This window comes from Arachis duranensis, chromosome 7, assembly GCF_000817695.3.
Source record: "Arachis duranensis cultivar V14167 chromosome 7, aradu.V14167.gnm2.J7QH, whole genome shotgun sequence".
In the NCBI taxonomy this organism is placed as follows: Eukaryota; Viridiplantae; Streptophyta; class Magnoliopsida; order Fabales; family Fabaceae; genus Arachis; species Arachis duranensis.
Window position 1 is genome coordinate 589,603 of NC_029778.3, and position 12,263 is coordinate 601,865.

At 34.4% G+C, this 12,263-nt stretch overlaps 2 protein-coding genes across 3 annotated transcripts; both read left to right on the top strand.

Annotated features, from left to right (window-relative positions):
* Positions 1-6,541: 6,541 nt before the first annotated feature.
* Positions 6,542-10,091, top strand: LOC107496137 (acetyl-CoA acetyltransferase, cytosolic 1). Of its 2 annotated transcripts, none has more exons than XM_016117332.2 (13): positions 6,542-6,698; positions 6,812-6,859; positions 6,948-7,046; positions 7,119-7,292; positions 7,403-7,508; positions 7,580-7,718; positions 7,814-7,957; positions 8,308-8,393; positions 8,863-8,962; positions 9,096-9,206; positions 9,292-9,333; positions 9,508-9,594; positions 9,669-10,091. In XM_016117332.2, exons 1-13 carry the CDS (start codon positions 6,557-6,559, stop codon positions 9,756-9,758), a joined length of 1,368 nt encoding a protein of 455 aa, XP_015972818.1. In that variant the 5' UTR covers positions 6,542-6,556; the 3' UTR covers positions 9,759-10,091. The 2 variants fall into 2 exon arrangements, with proteins under 2 accessions (XP_015972818.1, XP_015972819.1); XM_016117333.3 differs by having other exon boundaries at positions 6,561-6,698; positions 6,799-6,859.
* Positions 10,092-11,790: 1,699 nt separating this feature from the next.
* Positions 11,791-12,217, top strand: LOC107496138 (uncharacterized). Its single transcript, XM_016117334.3, has one exon. It carries the CDS (start codon positions 11,846-11,848, stop codon positions 12,053-12,055), a length of 210 nt encoding a protein of 69 aa, XP_015972820.1. The 5' UTR covers positions 11,791-11,845; the 3' UTR covers positions 12,056-12,217.
* Positions 12,218-12,263: the final 46 nt, after the last annotated feature.

The following is a 12,263-nucleotide window of genomic DNA, read 5'->3' on the forward strand; positions in this document are numbered from 1 at the left end:
TATCATCCTTCTTATCCATCCTTCTTATCCAAAAAGAAACGAGTCCAATCATCAGAAAAATGAGCTATACCTCGCATTTAGAGTGATTCGATCTTGTATGCCTTTTCATTTCTACCCTTCTATAAAACCCAACCTCATTCATACCTCTCTGCCACCGGCGGCTGCTGCGGCAGCGGTGATGGCAACAGATTGGTTTGCTTGTCCATTCTTGAAACGCGATTGGTTCTAGATGAAAGGAACGAGAAAAAGATACTTTGAATATTAATTGTCCTAATTGTCTCAACTCTCAACTAATTTCATATTTTGAGAGTTTGAGTACTACCCTATAACACAATTGAATACAATATACGTCAACAAATTTATTGTAAAGAAAAAATTAAATCGAATCAGTTATAAGAAATAAATAACACAACTCATTTATATAAATAATGCATATATATCACACTAAATCTGTTGTTAATCAGAATAATTATAGAATCAGTTTGAATTGAGTTTTAAAAATAAAAATGTTAACTTATTAATTTTTTAGATTTTTTTAATAAAAAAATTATTTAATATTTGGATATATTTTTTAAAAATAATTTATATATAAAAAATATTTTTAAGTTTATTCGGACAAAACAAAAAAATATTTTTTTATTTAAATTATATAAAAAAACAAGATCAACACATAAAACAATAAAAATGAGTCATTTATTTCTAGAGCAACAGTTTTCTTCTCATATGCCATAAGAAAAATAGCATTATATTTGTTTTATCATATTTAAATATTTTTGTAATATACGTTTGTTAATCCTTCCCGTGTTCTTGCGATTGTACTGAGAATTTCATATCGTCTATTTCACACATAATTAATCTCTACCGACATGTTTCTTTTTTTGGTAAATTCTTTTTATGTATCTTCCTTTCTTGTGATTTATTTTGTTCACGTAATGTCTATCACTATGATGCTATTCCGTTTAAATATGTTACTGGTTACAAATCATTAGACTAGAGTTTTGAGATTTATATAGTTCGTGTTTCTTCATAGTTATTGGTTAGATGAAAGATAATTAAGACACATTAAAATAAAAAAATAAATTATTATGTTAATAAGTAACATAAGTTGAATAAGTAAATAAAATTTTTTGTCAATAATTTATTGAATAAAATAATTTATTTGATGTCGTATTTAGTGTCAAACTATTGGTGATCTTGTGAGAGTAATTAAAATGACTTTGGAGAAACAGAGATGGAAAGACTGAGACTGAAACTGAGAGACAGAGACAGGGATTAAAATAAATTTCAGTATTCTGTTTGGTGTAAAATGGGAGACAGGAATTGAAACAAGAATGAAACTATAATTTAATTTGCACATTGGAATTAATTAATTGAAATAAAAGTATTTTAGGTATAAAATATTATTAAAGTTTCAGTCTTCATCTCTAAAAATTTCAGTCTCCTGTGTCCCTATTTTTTGGAGGTACTGAAATACTGAAATTTTAGAGACAAAAATAAAAATTTTAGTATCAGTCTCTGAACTAACAAACACAATACTGAATCTCAATCTCTCAGTCTCAGTACCTCAAAACAAACGCTACGTTAGTGATGCTCATGATTTTAGCATGGAACTCAGTTGTTTTTGCAAGTCCGCCTTCATACGATGCTTAAAGAGGATGGTTTGTATCTTGAATGGTAAAATATGCGCAATTAATGCACCTGGATGATTAGCACCACTATCATGTCATAGCTTAATCTATCAGCTAAATGCCTCTTGTAATAGTGACAATGATAAAGTCTTGACAGTTGATATTTTCCAAAGTAATACCTCATCACGCTATTGCCTTACTCTAATTAGTGAAAGAGTGACATTCTCCAAGACCATATTGAATGCGCAAATCGTAGCATTTAGTGCGCTGCAACAGTAAATTGAAATGAGTTTGATAGCACCCTGCTCCATGCGATGCGTAGGAAGAGGCGCGATGGACTCATGTCGAAATTAAGTTTTCATATGTTGATAATGACCTTTTGGGTTTTGAGAAATTTTAGAAACATAGTGTATCCAAAAAAACAATTAACCTAAAATAATCCACACTATTTTTTTTAGTTTTTATTAATTGATTTTAATAATTAAAATTACCTTTAACAACTAATAAATATTAAACAAGATAAATTCTCATTATTTTTTTAATCTTGGTATAGCATTACTAGAAGAATTTAAGGTTCGACTGAAGCTGAAATATCAATTTATTAGGATAATGAACAGCGAAAAATCCAAAAATTTAAAGCACTGGAGGAAGATGTATAGCTTAGGAGAATAATAAAAAAATTTTTATACATATAGCAAAGCGTATAAAAAAATAATATGAAAATATTAAATATTAAATATTTTTCTATTATTCATTATAAATATTTATATATTGAAAAAAATTGGTTATTAATTCACGTTTTATAAAATAAATATAATAATAATAATAACGTTAACAATAATAATATTAAACGAGATTAAACAAGATCATAAATATATTATTCTCTAAGCAATAATAAAGAAAGCGAAACATATTTTTTTTCATGAATTATGTATCATAAATGGTATTATAGGAAAAAATTGATAGACAAAATCTCTCATGTACGATAAATGATAATCCTGTTTTATTTTCTATTTTAAAAAATAGCTATATCCTGAAGAGTGTTTAAAAAATGTAATTATAATTAAAAAATTTAAACACTGGCACAATTTGTGTGCAAAAACTAACCCTCGACAGCTATACGGAAAGATAACGTGTACGAATTCATGCTTGTCCTGACGATATACGGAAATATTGGATGAACAAATGGCATTACAAGACCCAAACGGAGACTAAAATTGGGCATCAATTTAAAGGTCATTGGGCTTTTTGGAAATAAGAATGATACCAAATCAAGTTTGCCCTTCCAAAAATGTTAAGATTGCGAAGTTTCGATTTGGTGCAACGAATATGGCCGTTTTCTTTTCCCATTTCATTTTATTTTATTTTATTCTTACTTGTATTATTTTTTTTTAACCTTAAAACTTTAAGAGTCTTATACTCCTGTTACTCACAGGACCAGTTCATATAACCAACACCAAGTCTTTATCAGGTTTAATTAGATTAAAACAATTGGATTGACTCTTTAGTGATCAATGAAAAGTTAGTAAAAAATCATACAAAAATTAAGGTAGCCATCAAAAATTTCTACAAAAACCTATACTACTAGGAAGTCTCGCCAAACATTAATTTTTTAGACGGCCTAATAAATCGGTTGGAGTTAGAAGAAGTTCAAGCACTAAAGGTGTTACTGTCAGAGGAAAAAAATAAAGGAAGCAATTTAGGAATGCGAATCATCTAAGGCTCCGAGAAATGATAGATATAACATGAACTTCAACAAAAAGTGCTGGCATGAGATTGGAGTGGAATTTACTAAAACTGTGATGAGTTTCTTTGAGACAACAAGGTTACCAACAGACTCCAATATTACCTGAATAGCGAAGTTTGTGAGCGCAATGGAAATAAAAAATCTTAGACCAATCAGTATGGTTAGGTGCGTCTACAAGGTCATATCAAAAGTGTTGACAAGAAGGATGAGGCGTGTAATGCCAGTGTTAGTTGGGGAAGCACATAGTGCATTTGTCAAAGGAAAGAATGATACATGATGGAGTGCTAATAGCATGTGAGACTGTACAATGGCTAAAACTGAAGAAGAAGGCATCGGCAATCATCAAACTGGACTTTCAGAAAGCCTATGACAAAGTCAAATGGAATTTTATTGATATGGTGCTAGAAAAGATGGGATTTAGTACAAGATGGAGGGCATGGATCACTGAATGCATTAGATCAGCATCTATCTCCATAATGGTTAACAGGACACCATCAAAACCATTTAAGATGGAAAGGAGGCTCAGGCAAGGTGACCCGTTATCACCATTTCTATTCATGCTGGTTGTAGACATATTGAACAGGATGATCGGGGAGGCGATAAGAAATAGGAGAATAACCCTTCTTTTAGTCGATAAGGATAATATAGAACTATCACACCTTCAATTTGCTGATGATACTATGTTGTTCTGTTTGCCGGAGGAAGAGACAGTCAGAAATTACAAGAGACTGTTGAGGTGCTTTGAAGTGATGTCCGGGTTGAGTATTACCTTTGATAAGTCCAGTTTGATATCGGTAAATTGTAGTCAAGAGTGGGTTGGTCGGATGTGCAAATTATTAGGGTGCCAGGCGACAAGTCTACCAGTGAAGTACCTGGGCATTGAGTTAGGAGCAAACCCGAGGTTCAGGTTAGTTAAAACATGGAATCCAGTAATAGATAAAGTAGAGGAGAAACTTAGTTTGTGGAAAGCAAAGGTGCTCAGCAGAACAGGGAAGTTGGTCCTCATCAAATCAGTGATCAATAGTTTGCCTACTTACTATTTGAGTTTGTATAAAATGCCGGCTGTGGTGGCAAAAAAATAATTTCATTGCAAAGGAGGTTCTTTTGGGGGAAGGATGATGGGCGCCCTAGGCTGGCTCTTGTAAAGTGGGAGTTGATACAGGCACCGAAGAAATTAGGAGGGTTGGGTGTGAGAGATGCGATGATTCGTAATACCGCTTTATTGTTTAAGTTGTGGTGGAGATTTTCTAAGGAGGATTGCCCTTTGTGGAAGAAGGTTGTGTAGTCCTGCAATAATCTGAATATTGGACAGTTATTGTCTACTTGAACTATACCAGCAAAAAGAAGCCCGTGGAGAGATATTTGTCACTTGCAAATTAAAGAGCAACATTTCAGATAAAAGATGATTGACGGTCTGGCTATGGAAGTAGGTGATGGCAGATCAACCAGATTTTGGGAAGATACTTGGCTGCAGTTGGAAAAGCTAAAAGACTCCTTTCCGAGGCTCTACTTGATTTCAAATAACAAATGATCCGTGATTGGGGACTGTGGATTTTAGGATGGGATAGTGATAAACCCCATTTTGAGGAACTATAAGGATAGAATTTCTAATGCCAACCCTAGGCCAAGCTTTCTAAATTGTTTGTCATCTATTTTGCTAAACCTTCAAAAAATCATAATAAGGCTTCCTAATCAATAAGATGCATTCTCTAGCAATTCCAAGGGAGGACGACTCGGGAGACTAGTACTCTCGGTTATAGATTGTAGGATTGTTTGATGCGAAGTTTGAATGTCGATTAGACTATACTCACGATTATATCCATTATTGAATTCTATATCGGCATGATAAATCGTTTATCAATAGAGTGGGTAATGGAACTTTCAGTGGAGGAGGGAACTCCGCCAATGGGAGACTGACAGTTTGAACCAACTTCTAGATATCTTGCAAGCTGTGAGATTGATAGAAGGCGTACAAGATAGAGTGGTGTGAAAATTTGATAAGGAATGCGTTTATACTACTAACTCATTTGTGCAGGTGTTGCAGGTACAGACTGTGACAGAAGATATTCTCAGCAACAAGTTTACAAATATAATCTGAAAAGGATTAGTGCCCCTCGAGTAGAGTTGTTTACTTGGTTTGTACTTGTAGGTCGAGTTAATACAAATGATTGATTGAGTAGATTGGGTATCATTTAACAAAGTGATAATATCTGTATTATGTGTAAAAAAGAAATTGAAACTGTACAACATTTGTTTGTTATGTACTTATGTGTGAGTATGCATAGCAAGTGTGGTGCGCGTGGATTACTTATGTGGATCGTGTATGGAGTATCCCAAGGTCCATAAAAGAGCACTTTGAGAGCTGGAGAACAATGCTTTTGAGGAAAGACGCACAGAAAACATGGTTAATAAAGTTCTTCTCAGTTATATGAAATATCTGACTGTGTAAGAACGAGTTAATTTTTCAGAACAAGTTAAGAAATATAGTGGATTATATTGCTAGATCGTTTTATTATTCTAAGAAATAATGCAAAAGTAACCCATGTTATTAATGACTATGACGAAAATAGCATAAGTGTTGCTTTAGTTTTGTGTCTTATATATTCTACTTAGTATGTTGAGTTTGTTTACTCTTAAAAAAATTAGATTAGATATTTTGAAAATGTTGATACATCCAACCATCCCCAACTATCTTTGCCGTTAACCAATTTACTAAAAGCTAATAAATAAGGAGTAAATGGCTATGGATATGAATTAATACGACATGATATATAAACATAGCAGACTCCAAAGAAAAAGGACCATACTATATAGCAGCCGGCTGGTCATATAAAGATTATTATAAATTATTAAGAAAATAATTCCCTGCTTCACGGGCTAGAAATAGTTAGATTAGATGTGTAAATCACAAATCGATTGGGATTATGCTTGTGCATGCACATGACTTTGCATTATTTATTTATTTATATTTCTCTGACTCTTTGTCACAGTACCCTAAAGGCCTAAACCTGCTCAATGCTCATGTTCACCAAAGTCTAACCACTTTTATAAAACGAATTAATATTCATTATAGCAAAATGTTCCTAATTATACGGGAATGTAAAAAAAATAATCTAATTTACTAGTGATTGGGCATGAAAAGTGTGTGAATATAAAATGAAAAAATGAAATAGAGGTAGGAATGTGCGTGCACCTCGTGCGGTGGCTGATACAGCTGAGGGAAGTGCCATGTATATATAAAGAGAGAGAAAGAGAGAAGAATCCGGGACATGCTGTGTGCTGTGAACACTCGTCTGGTTCTTTCTTCCCCGTAACTGACCAAGGTAACCCATCCATCCATTCCTCTTTAGCTCAGATCAGATCGGATTAGATCTGCGCAAAACAAAAATTCATATTTATTTTCTCTTCTCTTTATGTTATCAGTTGCATATTTCAGTTCAATCAAAAATGGCTCCCGCATCTGCAGAGTCTATAAAGGCCAGAGGTCAGCCTCTGTTTAACTTATATATTTGATTGATTGATAGATATAATGGAGAGATCTGAATTTGATTGAATATGGTTCCTCTGTGTAGATGTTTGCATTGTTGGTGTTGCTCGCACACCAATGGGCGCCTTTGTTGGTAACCTCTCTTCTTTCTCTGCCACCAAGCTTGGCTCGATTGCTATTCAAGGTATGTAGCAAGGAAAACCTCTCTCTCTATATCTGTCTTGTTAGAAACTGAATTGGAACAACACATGTGTAGGTGCTCTGAAAAGGGCCAATGTTGATCCATCACTTGTGGAAGAAGTCTTCTTTGGGAATGTTATTAGTGCTAATGTGGGGCAAGCTCCTGCAAGACAAGCAGCCTTAGGAGCAGGAATACCCAATTCAGTTGTCTGCACCGCTGTCAACAAAGTTTGTGCCTCCGGAATGAAAGGTGCATGCATTCTGTTTGTTTCTTTGTCTCTGTGCTCTCCTTTCCCTGTCCAAACTACATGCAAAGACAATACAACATGGATATTAAAAAAATTCTTCTGCCTATTGCAGCTGTAATGCTTGCTGCACAGAGTATTCAATTAGGCTTAAACGATGTTGTTGTAGCTGGTGGTATGGAAAGCATGTCTAATGCACCTAAGTATTTGACAGAAGCAAGGTACTACCTATTGCCTTTTTATTTGAATTTTCTTGCCTCTGGATTCAACTGATTCAATACTGTAAATTCAGGAAAGGGTCCCGCCTTGGACATGATACAGTTGTTGACGGAATGATAAAGGATGGTTTATGGGATGTCTATAAGGATGTTCACATGGGATCCTGTGCCGAACTCTGTGCAGAGAACCATTCAATAACAAGAGAGGAAATGGTAATTTATAGCCGATCACTCTTCAGACAGGTTTCATCAGGTCATAATTATAGGAGCCTTTTCTATTTGTTCTGATGGCTTTGTCTTTTCCTCAGGATAACCATGCAGTTCAGAGTTTTGAAAGGGCAATTGCTTCCCAACAAAGTGGTGCCTTTACATGGGAAATTGTTCCAGTTGAAGTCCCTGGTGGAAGGGGGAAACCATCAACCCTTGTCGATAAGGATGAAGGACCAGGAAAGGTAATTATCCAAATTACTTGAGCAATGGTAATATTCCTTGTATACTGATAGGAACTTATGAAATACATGTCTGTAGATATATTTGTATCTGCAAACATTTCTTATTTTCCTGTCATTAAAATCTTGTTAGAAGAATATAGGGTTTCTAAGCAGAGTGATATGCATGTGAACAATTCATCAAGAGAAGTCAGGGTTGGAATTTGTAGTTTTGTTTTATCTCACATACAGAACACTTTCTGTCCATGATCATTCTAGCTGCTAATCTATTTAATCATCTAGTCATTAATTTCATCAATATTCATTTGAATGTAAACCAATATATCGTTATTTATTTCCTCTTATGATGCCAGTTTGATGCTGACAAGTTACGCAAACTCAGACCAAGTTTCAAGGAGAGTGGAGGTTCTGTTACCCCTGGAAATGCCTCCAGCATAAGGTTAATATTATTATCTGAATTCTTTTTTGAACTCTTTCCTGCTTCATTTCCTATACGTACTATGATTTGGGTTCCTTGCCAATTATATTTTGGGAAAAAATCCATTATCTTCAGGAAAGTTTACTGTAATGATTTGATTGCCATTTAGACTCAGGTGATATATAGCAGGGAATATAAAGGAACCAGAAACTGATATAGAAAATTTTCTGCCTATATCATCTTTGAACCACAAGTTATTCCATTGGACACTACCGTTTGAAGCTTGAAGCCTGTTACAAAGTTGTAATACTGACTTGTTTAATATTATATGCTTCCTTGAGTATTAATCCGCTAAAGCTTGATTTTTTCCCTAGCTTAAGCTACCAGTTGCTATTAACTGTTTAACTGAAATATCACATACGTTTCTTGAAAGCTCTAGTATGATTTGAGCCTTGGTTCCTAATAAAAATGCGATTGCTCTTGCTTACAGTGATGGTGCTGCTGCATTAGTTTTGGTTAGTGGAGAGAAGGCACTGAAGCTTGGACTTCAAGTTATTGCAAAGGTAGCCGGATATGCTGATGCTGCTCAGGTACATAAAAAAATATATTTGTAAATATGAACTAGACCTTTTGGCCAAAAACTTGTGGTATTTACTTTGTCTCTTGTTGTATTTTGTATATTACGAGTATAACTTAATGCTCATACGAGGTTGATCTGTGCAGGCACCAGAGTTGTTTACAACAGCTCCTGCCCTTGCAATTCCCAAAGCTATTTCAAGAGCGGGGTTGGAGGCATCACAAATTGATTTTTATGAAATCAATGAAGCCTTCTCGGTAGGATTTCATGACTGTATTCAATCTTATTATGCTTACCAACTCTTGTTGCTTTAAATTTAATTCTTCACGTTGTTGGGTTTAGGTTGTGGCTCTTGCAAATCAGAAGCTTCTTGGGATTCCTTCGGTGAGTTATTACTTATTACCCCTTGTTATAATGTAAAGATAGTAATTCTTTCACGTCTTTGTAGCACACCCTCTTTACAGTGTCGAAGATGATACATTGTAGTCCATAATTTGCCTTCGTTGTAGCCAACTCTGAATGTTTCTTGCAGTTGCTCACGTAACTACTATTTTGCAGGATAAGATAAATGTTCACGGTGGAGCTGTGGCTTTGGGTCATCCTCTAGGTTGCAGTGGTGCCCGTATTCTGGTGACACTTTTGGGGGTATGCTTCTGTTTATAACATCATTTGATATTGTTTTTCAGAATTCAGTTGGTCTAAATGCACTCTGCATGCAGGTACTGAAGCAGAAAAATGGGAAATACGGAGTTGGTGGCATTTGCAATGGAGGTGGTGGTGGATCCGCCCTTGTTGTGGAGCTTCTATAAACCATTTTGCAGGTTCAGTATATGTCCTTTTAGAGCCAGCATTTGAGCACAGTTCTACAAACTATTACTTCCTCTTTAGCAAGGGTACACGCAAGTTTCAAACTGACCACCAGAACACAAAGCATAGAGTGGAGCAAAATTTAGCTAAAAAAATGTTTGTTTAGTGTGAAATTTAAGTTATGTTTGTGGCAAAGTAGAATAGGGAGCAACGTTATCTACATTTTTTGTTTTCCTGCAATAAGTTTCTGGTGTATCTTGCTTTAGGGTGATCATTCTTCATACCTAAGATTCAATGGATGCTTCTACTTCTCATGAATGTGTTTGGAACTGAAATGGCTGATAAGTGTAGTAATTTGTTCTAGTTATCTTCTATCATACTTGGTAACTAATGCTACCCCGAAACTCGTACGAGGCTCTAATATCAAAAGATATTCAGAATGATGTCCTAAACACGGGAACGGGATGGACATAACCACATAAACAAATGAGGGAGAAAAGTTATAAATTCTTGATGGTTTATCTTGATTCTTAACCTTGAAAACTGTCGAGTCATATCGCTTAGGCACGGATGAGAAAGGATTTCCTAAATAGTGGTAAAGTTTTCAGTCCATTTTAATTTCCAAGTAAACGTAGCAAATATGTGTAGCAAATATGCTTTTATTTTTATTGGTTTTAATCCTTTGGCTATGCCATTGGTGAAGAGAGAAAAACTATGGTTTATCTTGTATTTGAGCTGATGAAGTTAGCCCAAACAATATATTCCCCTTAAAAATTAAAGGGTAAAGTATATTTTTTGTCTCTGAAGTTTGACAAAAGTTTTAAAAATACCCTTAAGTTTTATTTTGTTTTAATTTTGTCTCAAAAGTTTTCGATTTGCATCAAACATACCCCTAACAGCTAATTTTTTAAAAAAATTTAAGACCAATTCAACAACAATTTCATAAGAACAACCTTCAATACAAGCTAATCAAGTATAATTTTTATGCATTATTGTTAGATTGGTCTTAAATTTTTTTGAAAATTTAGTCATCAAGGGTATATTTGATACAAATTTAAAATTTTTGGGACAAAATTGAAATAAAATAAAATTTAGAGGTATTTTTAAAACTTTTGCCAAACTTTAGGGACAAAAAGTATACTTTACCCAAAATTAAAAGTAATGTATACTTTAATATTTAGAAAGATTTAAAAATTGAACTTTGCATGTAACTAAGATAGTTTAGGTTTAGGATATGAATATCGAGCTTATATGGCTTAAAGATGAAAGAATATATTATGTTTAGTTTAAATCAAATTGAGAATTGAAAAAAGCTTGACGAGTCAATTTACATGAATTTTAAAATGTAAAGGCTAGTAGAGTTCACATGAACTATACTACGTTTGTTTCTGAGAACAGGACGGGACAAGACACTAAGAACAAGACAGGACAAGACAGTGATGGACAGAGACACAAAATTTTGTGTTCTTGTATATGAAAATCCAATTTATTCTCATTTTTTTCTTTAAAAAAAAATTTGAGATGAAAAATATAATAATAAAAAATATAATTATGAAAAATTAACAAGAATAATAAAAGAAAAAATAAAAAATAAGTTGTGTCCCTTGTTAGTGTCTCTGTGTCCTTCATGTCAGGATGGACACAAAATACACTAATTCAGTGTCTTTGGACACATTGTCTCTGTCCATGTCTCGTCTGTCAAACACGATTTTGTGTCTTTGTGTCCCTGTCTCAGTGTCCTGTCTCTGTAAACAAACGCAGCCCTAGTAGAGTTGTTCTGTTTCCGAAATAAAAGAAATGTAAATACTAAATTGGATAGAAAAAGATAAATGCAAGGGAATATGATTCGGTGCAGGTGGATGGGTAGAAGCTATAAGTGATAAAGTGAAGGAAGTGTTAAACAATGCGAATTAGAGAAAGGGAACATATTTGTTTATAGGATGGTGGGGACAAAGAAGATGCGACCGTTAGAAACTTGAACGTTAAGGGGATCGATGCCAGCACGGCAGCACTTGTGTGGCTGAATAAATAGTCATACATACTCTCAGTTCTCTATCCAGCTGTTGTTGAAGGAAGAAATAGTAACACAATGGGTATGGTGGTGGTGATTTCTCTGCCTCTTATTCTGTTCTGCTTCATTCTTGGCTTTGGATGTTACTTCTTCGGAAGGCACAGGGGAAGGCGTGACGTCCAGACCAACCCTCAAGTCTATGGGATGCCTACTCCACCCCCCGGTGCCGCTGCCGGTGCAGTTCCTCCGCCTTACTTCAAGCCAGACAATGCTTCTGCCGACGTTTGAAATGCTTATAATCCGTCATTCTTTTCTTTGTGTTGTGCTTGCTTGTTAAGTTGCACACTCAAACTATTGGTTTTGGTGTAACTATTATTCATAATTGTACTTGTTTCTTGTATGTATGTTGTATTTTGAGATCCAATAACGTAACATCTCACATTCCTTTAATTATCTCTCTTTTCAATCAACTTTCATTTATGCAACGCTTTTGAAC

Coding starts and splice junctions, on each gene's coding strand:
- LOC107496138 (XM_016117334.3), top strand. CDS start 11,846: ATGGGTATGGTGGTGGTGATTTCTCTGCCTCTTATTCTGTTCTGCTTC.
- LOC107496137 (XM_016117332.2), top strand. CDS start 6,557: ATGTGCGTGCACCTCGTGCGGTGGCTGATACAGCTGAGGGAAGTGCCA. Junction 7,293..7,402: donor TTGTGCCTCCGGAATGAAAG/GTGCATGCATTC, acceptor TGCCTATTGCAG/CTGTAATGCTTGCTGCACAG. Junction 9,595..9,668: donor TTCTGGTGACACTTTTGGGG/GTATGCTTCTGT, acceptor CTCTGCATGCAG/GTACTGAAGCAGAAAAATGG.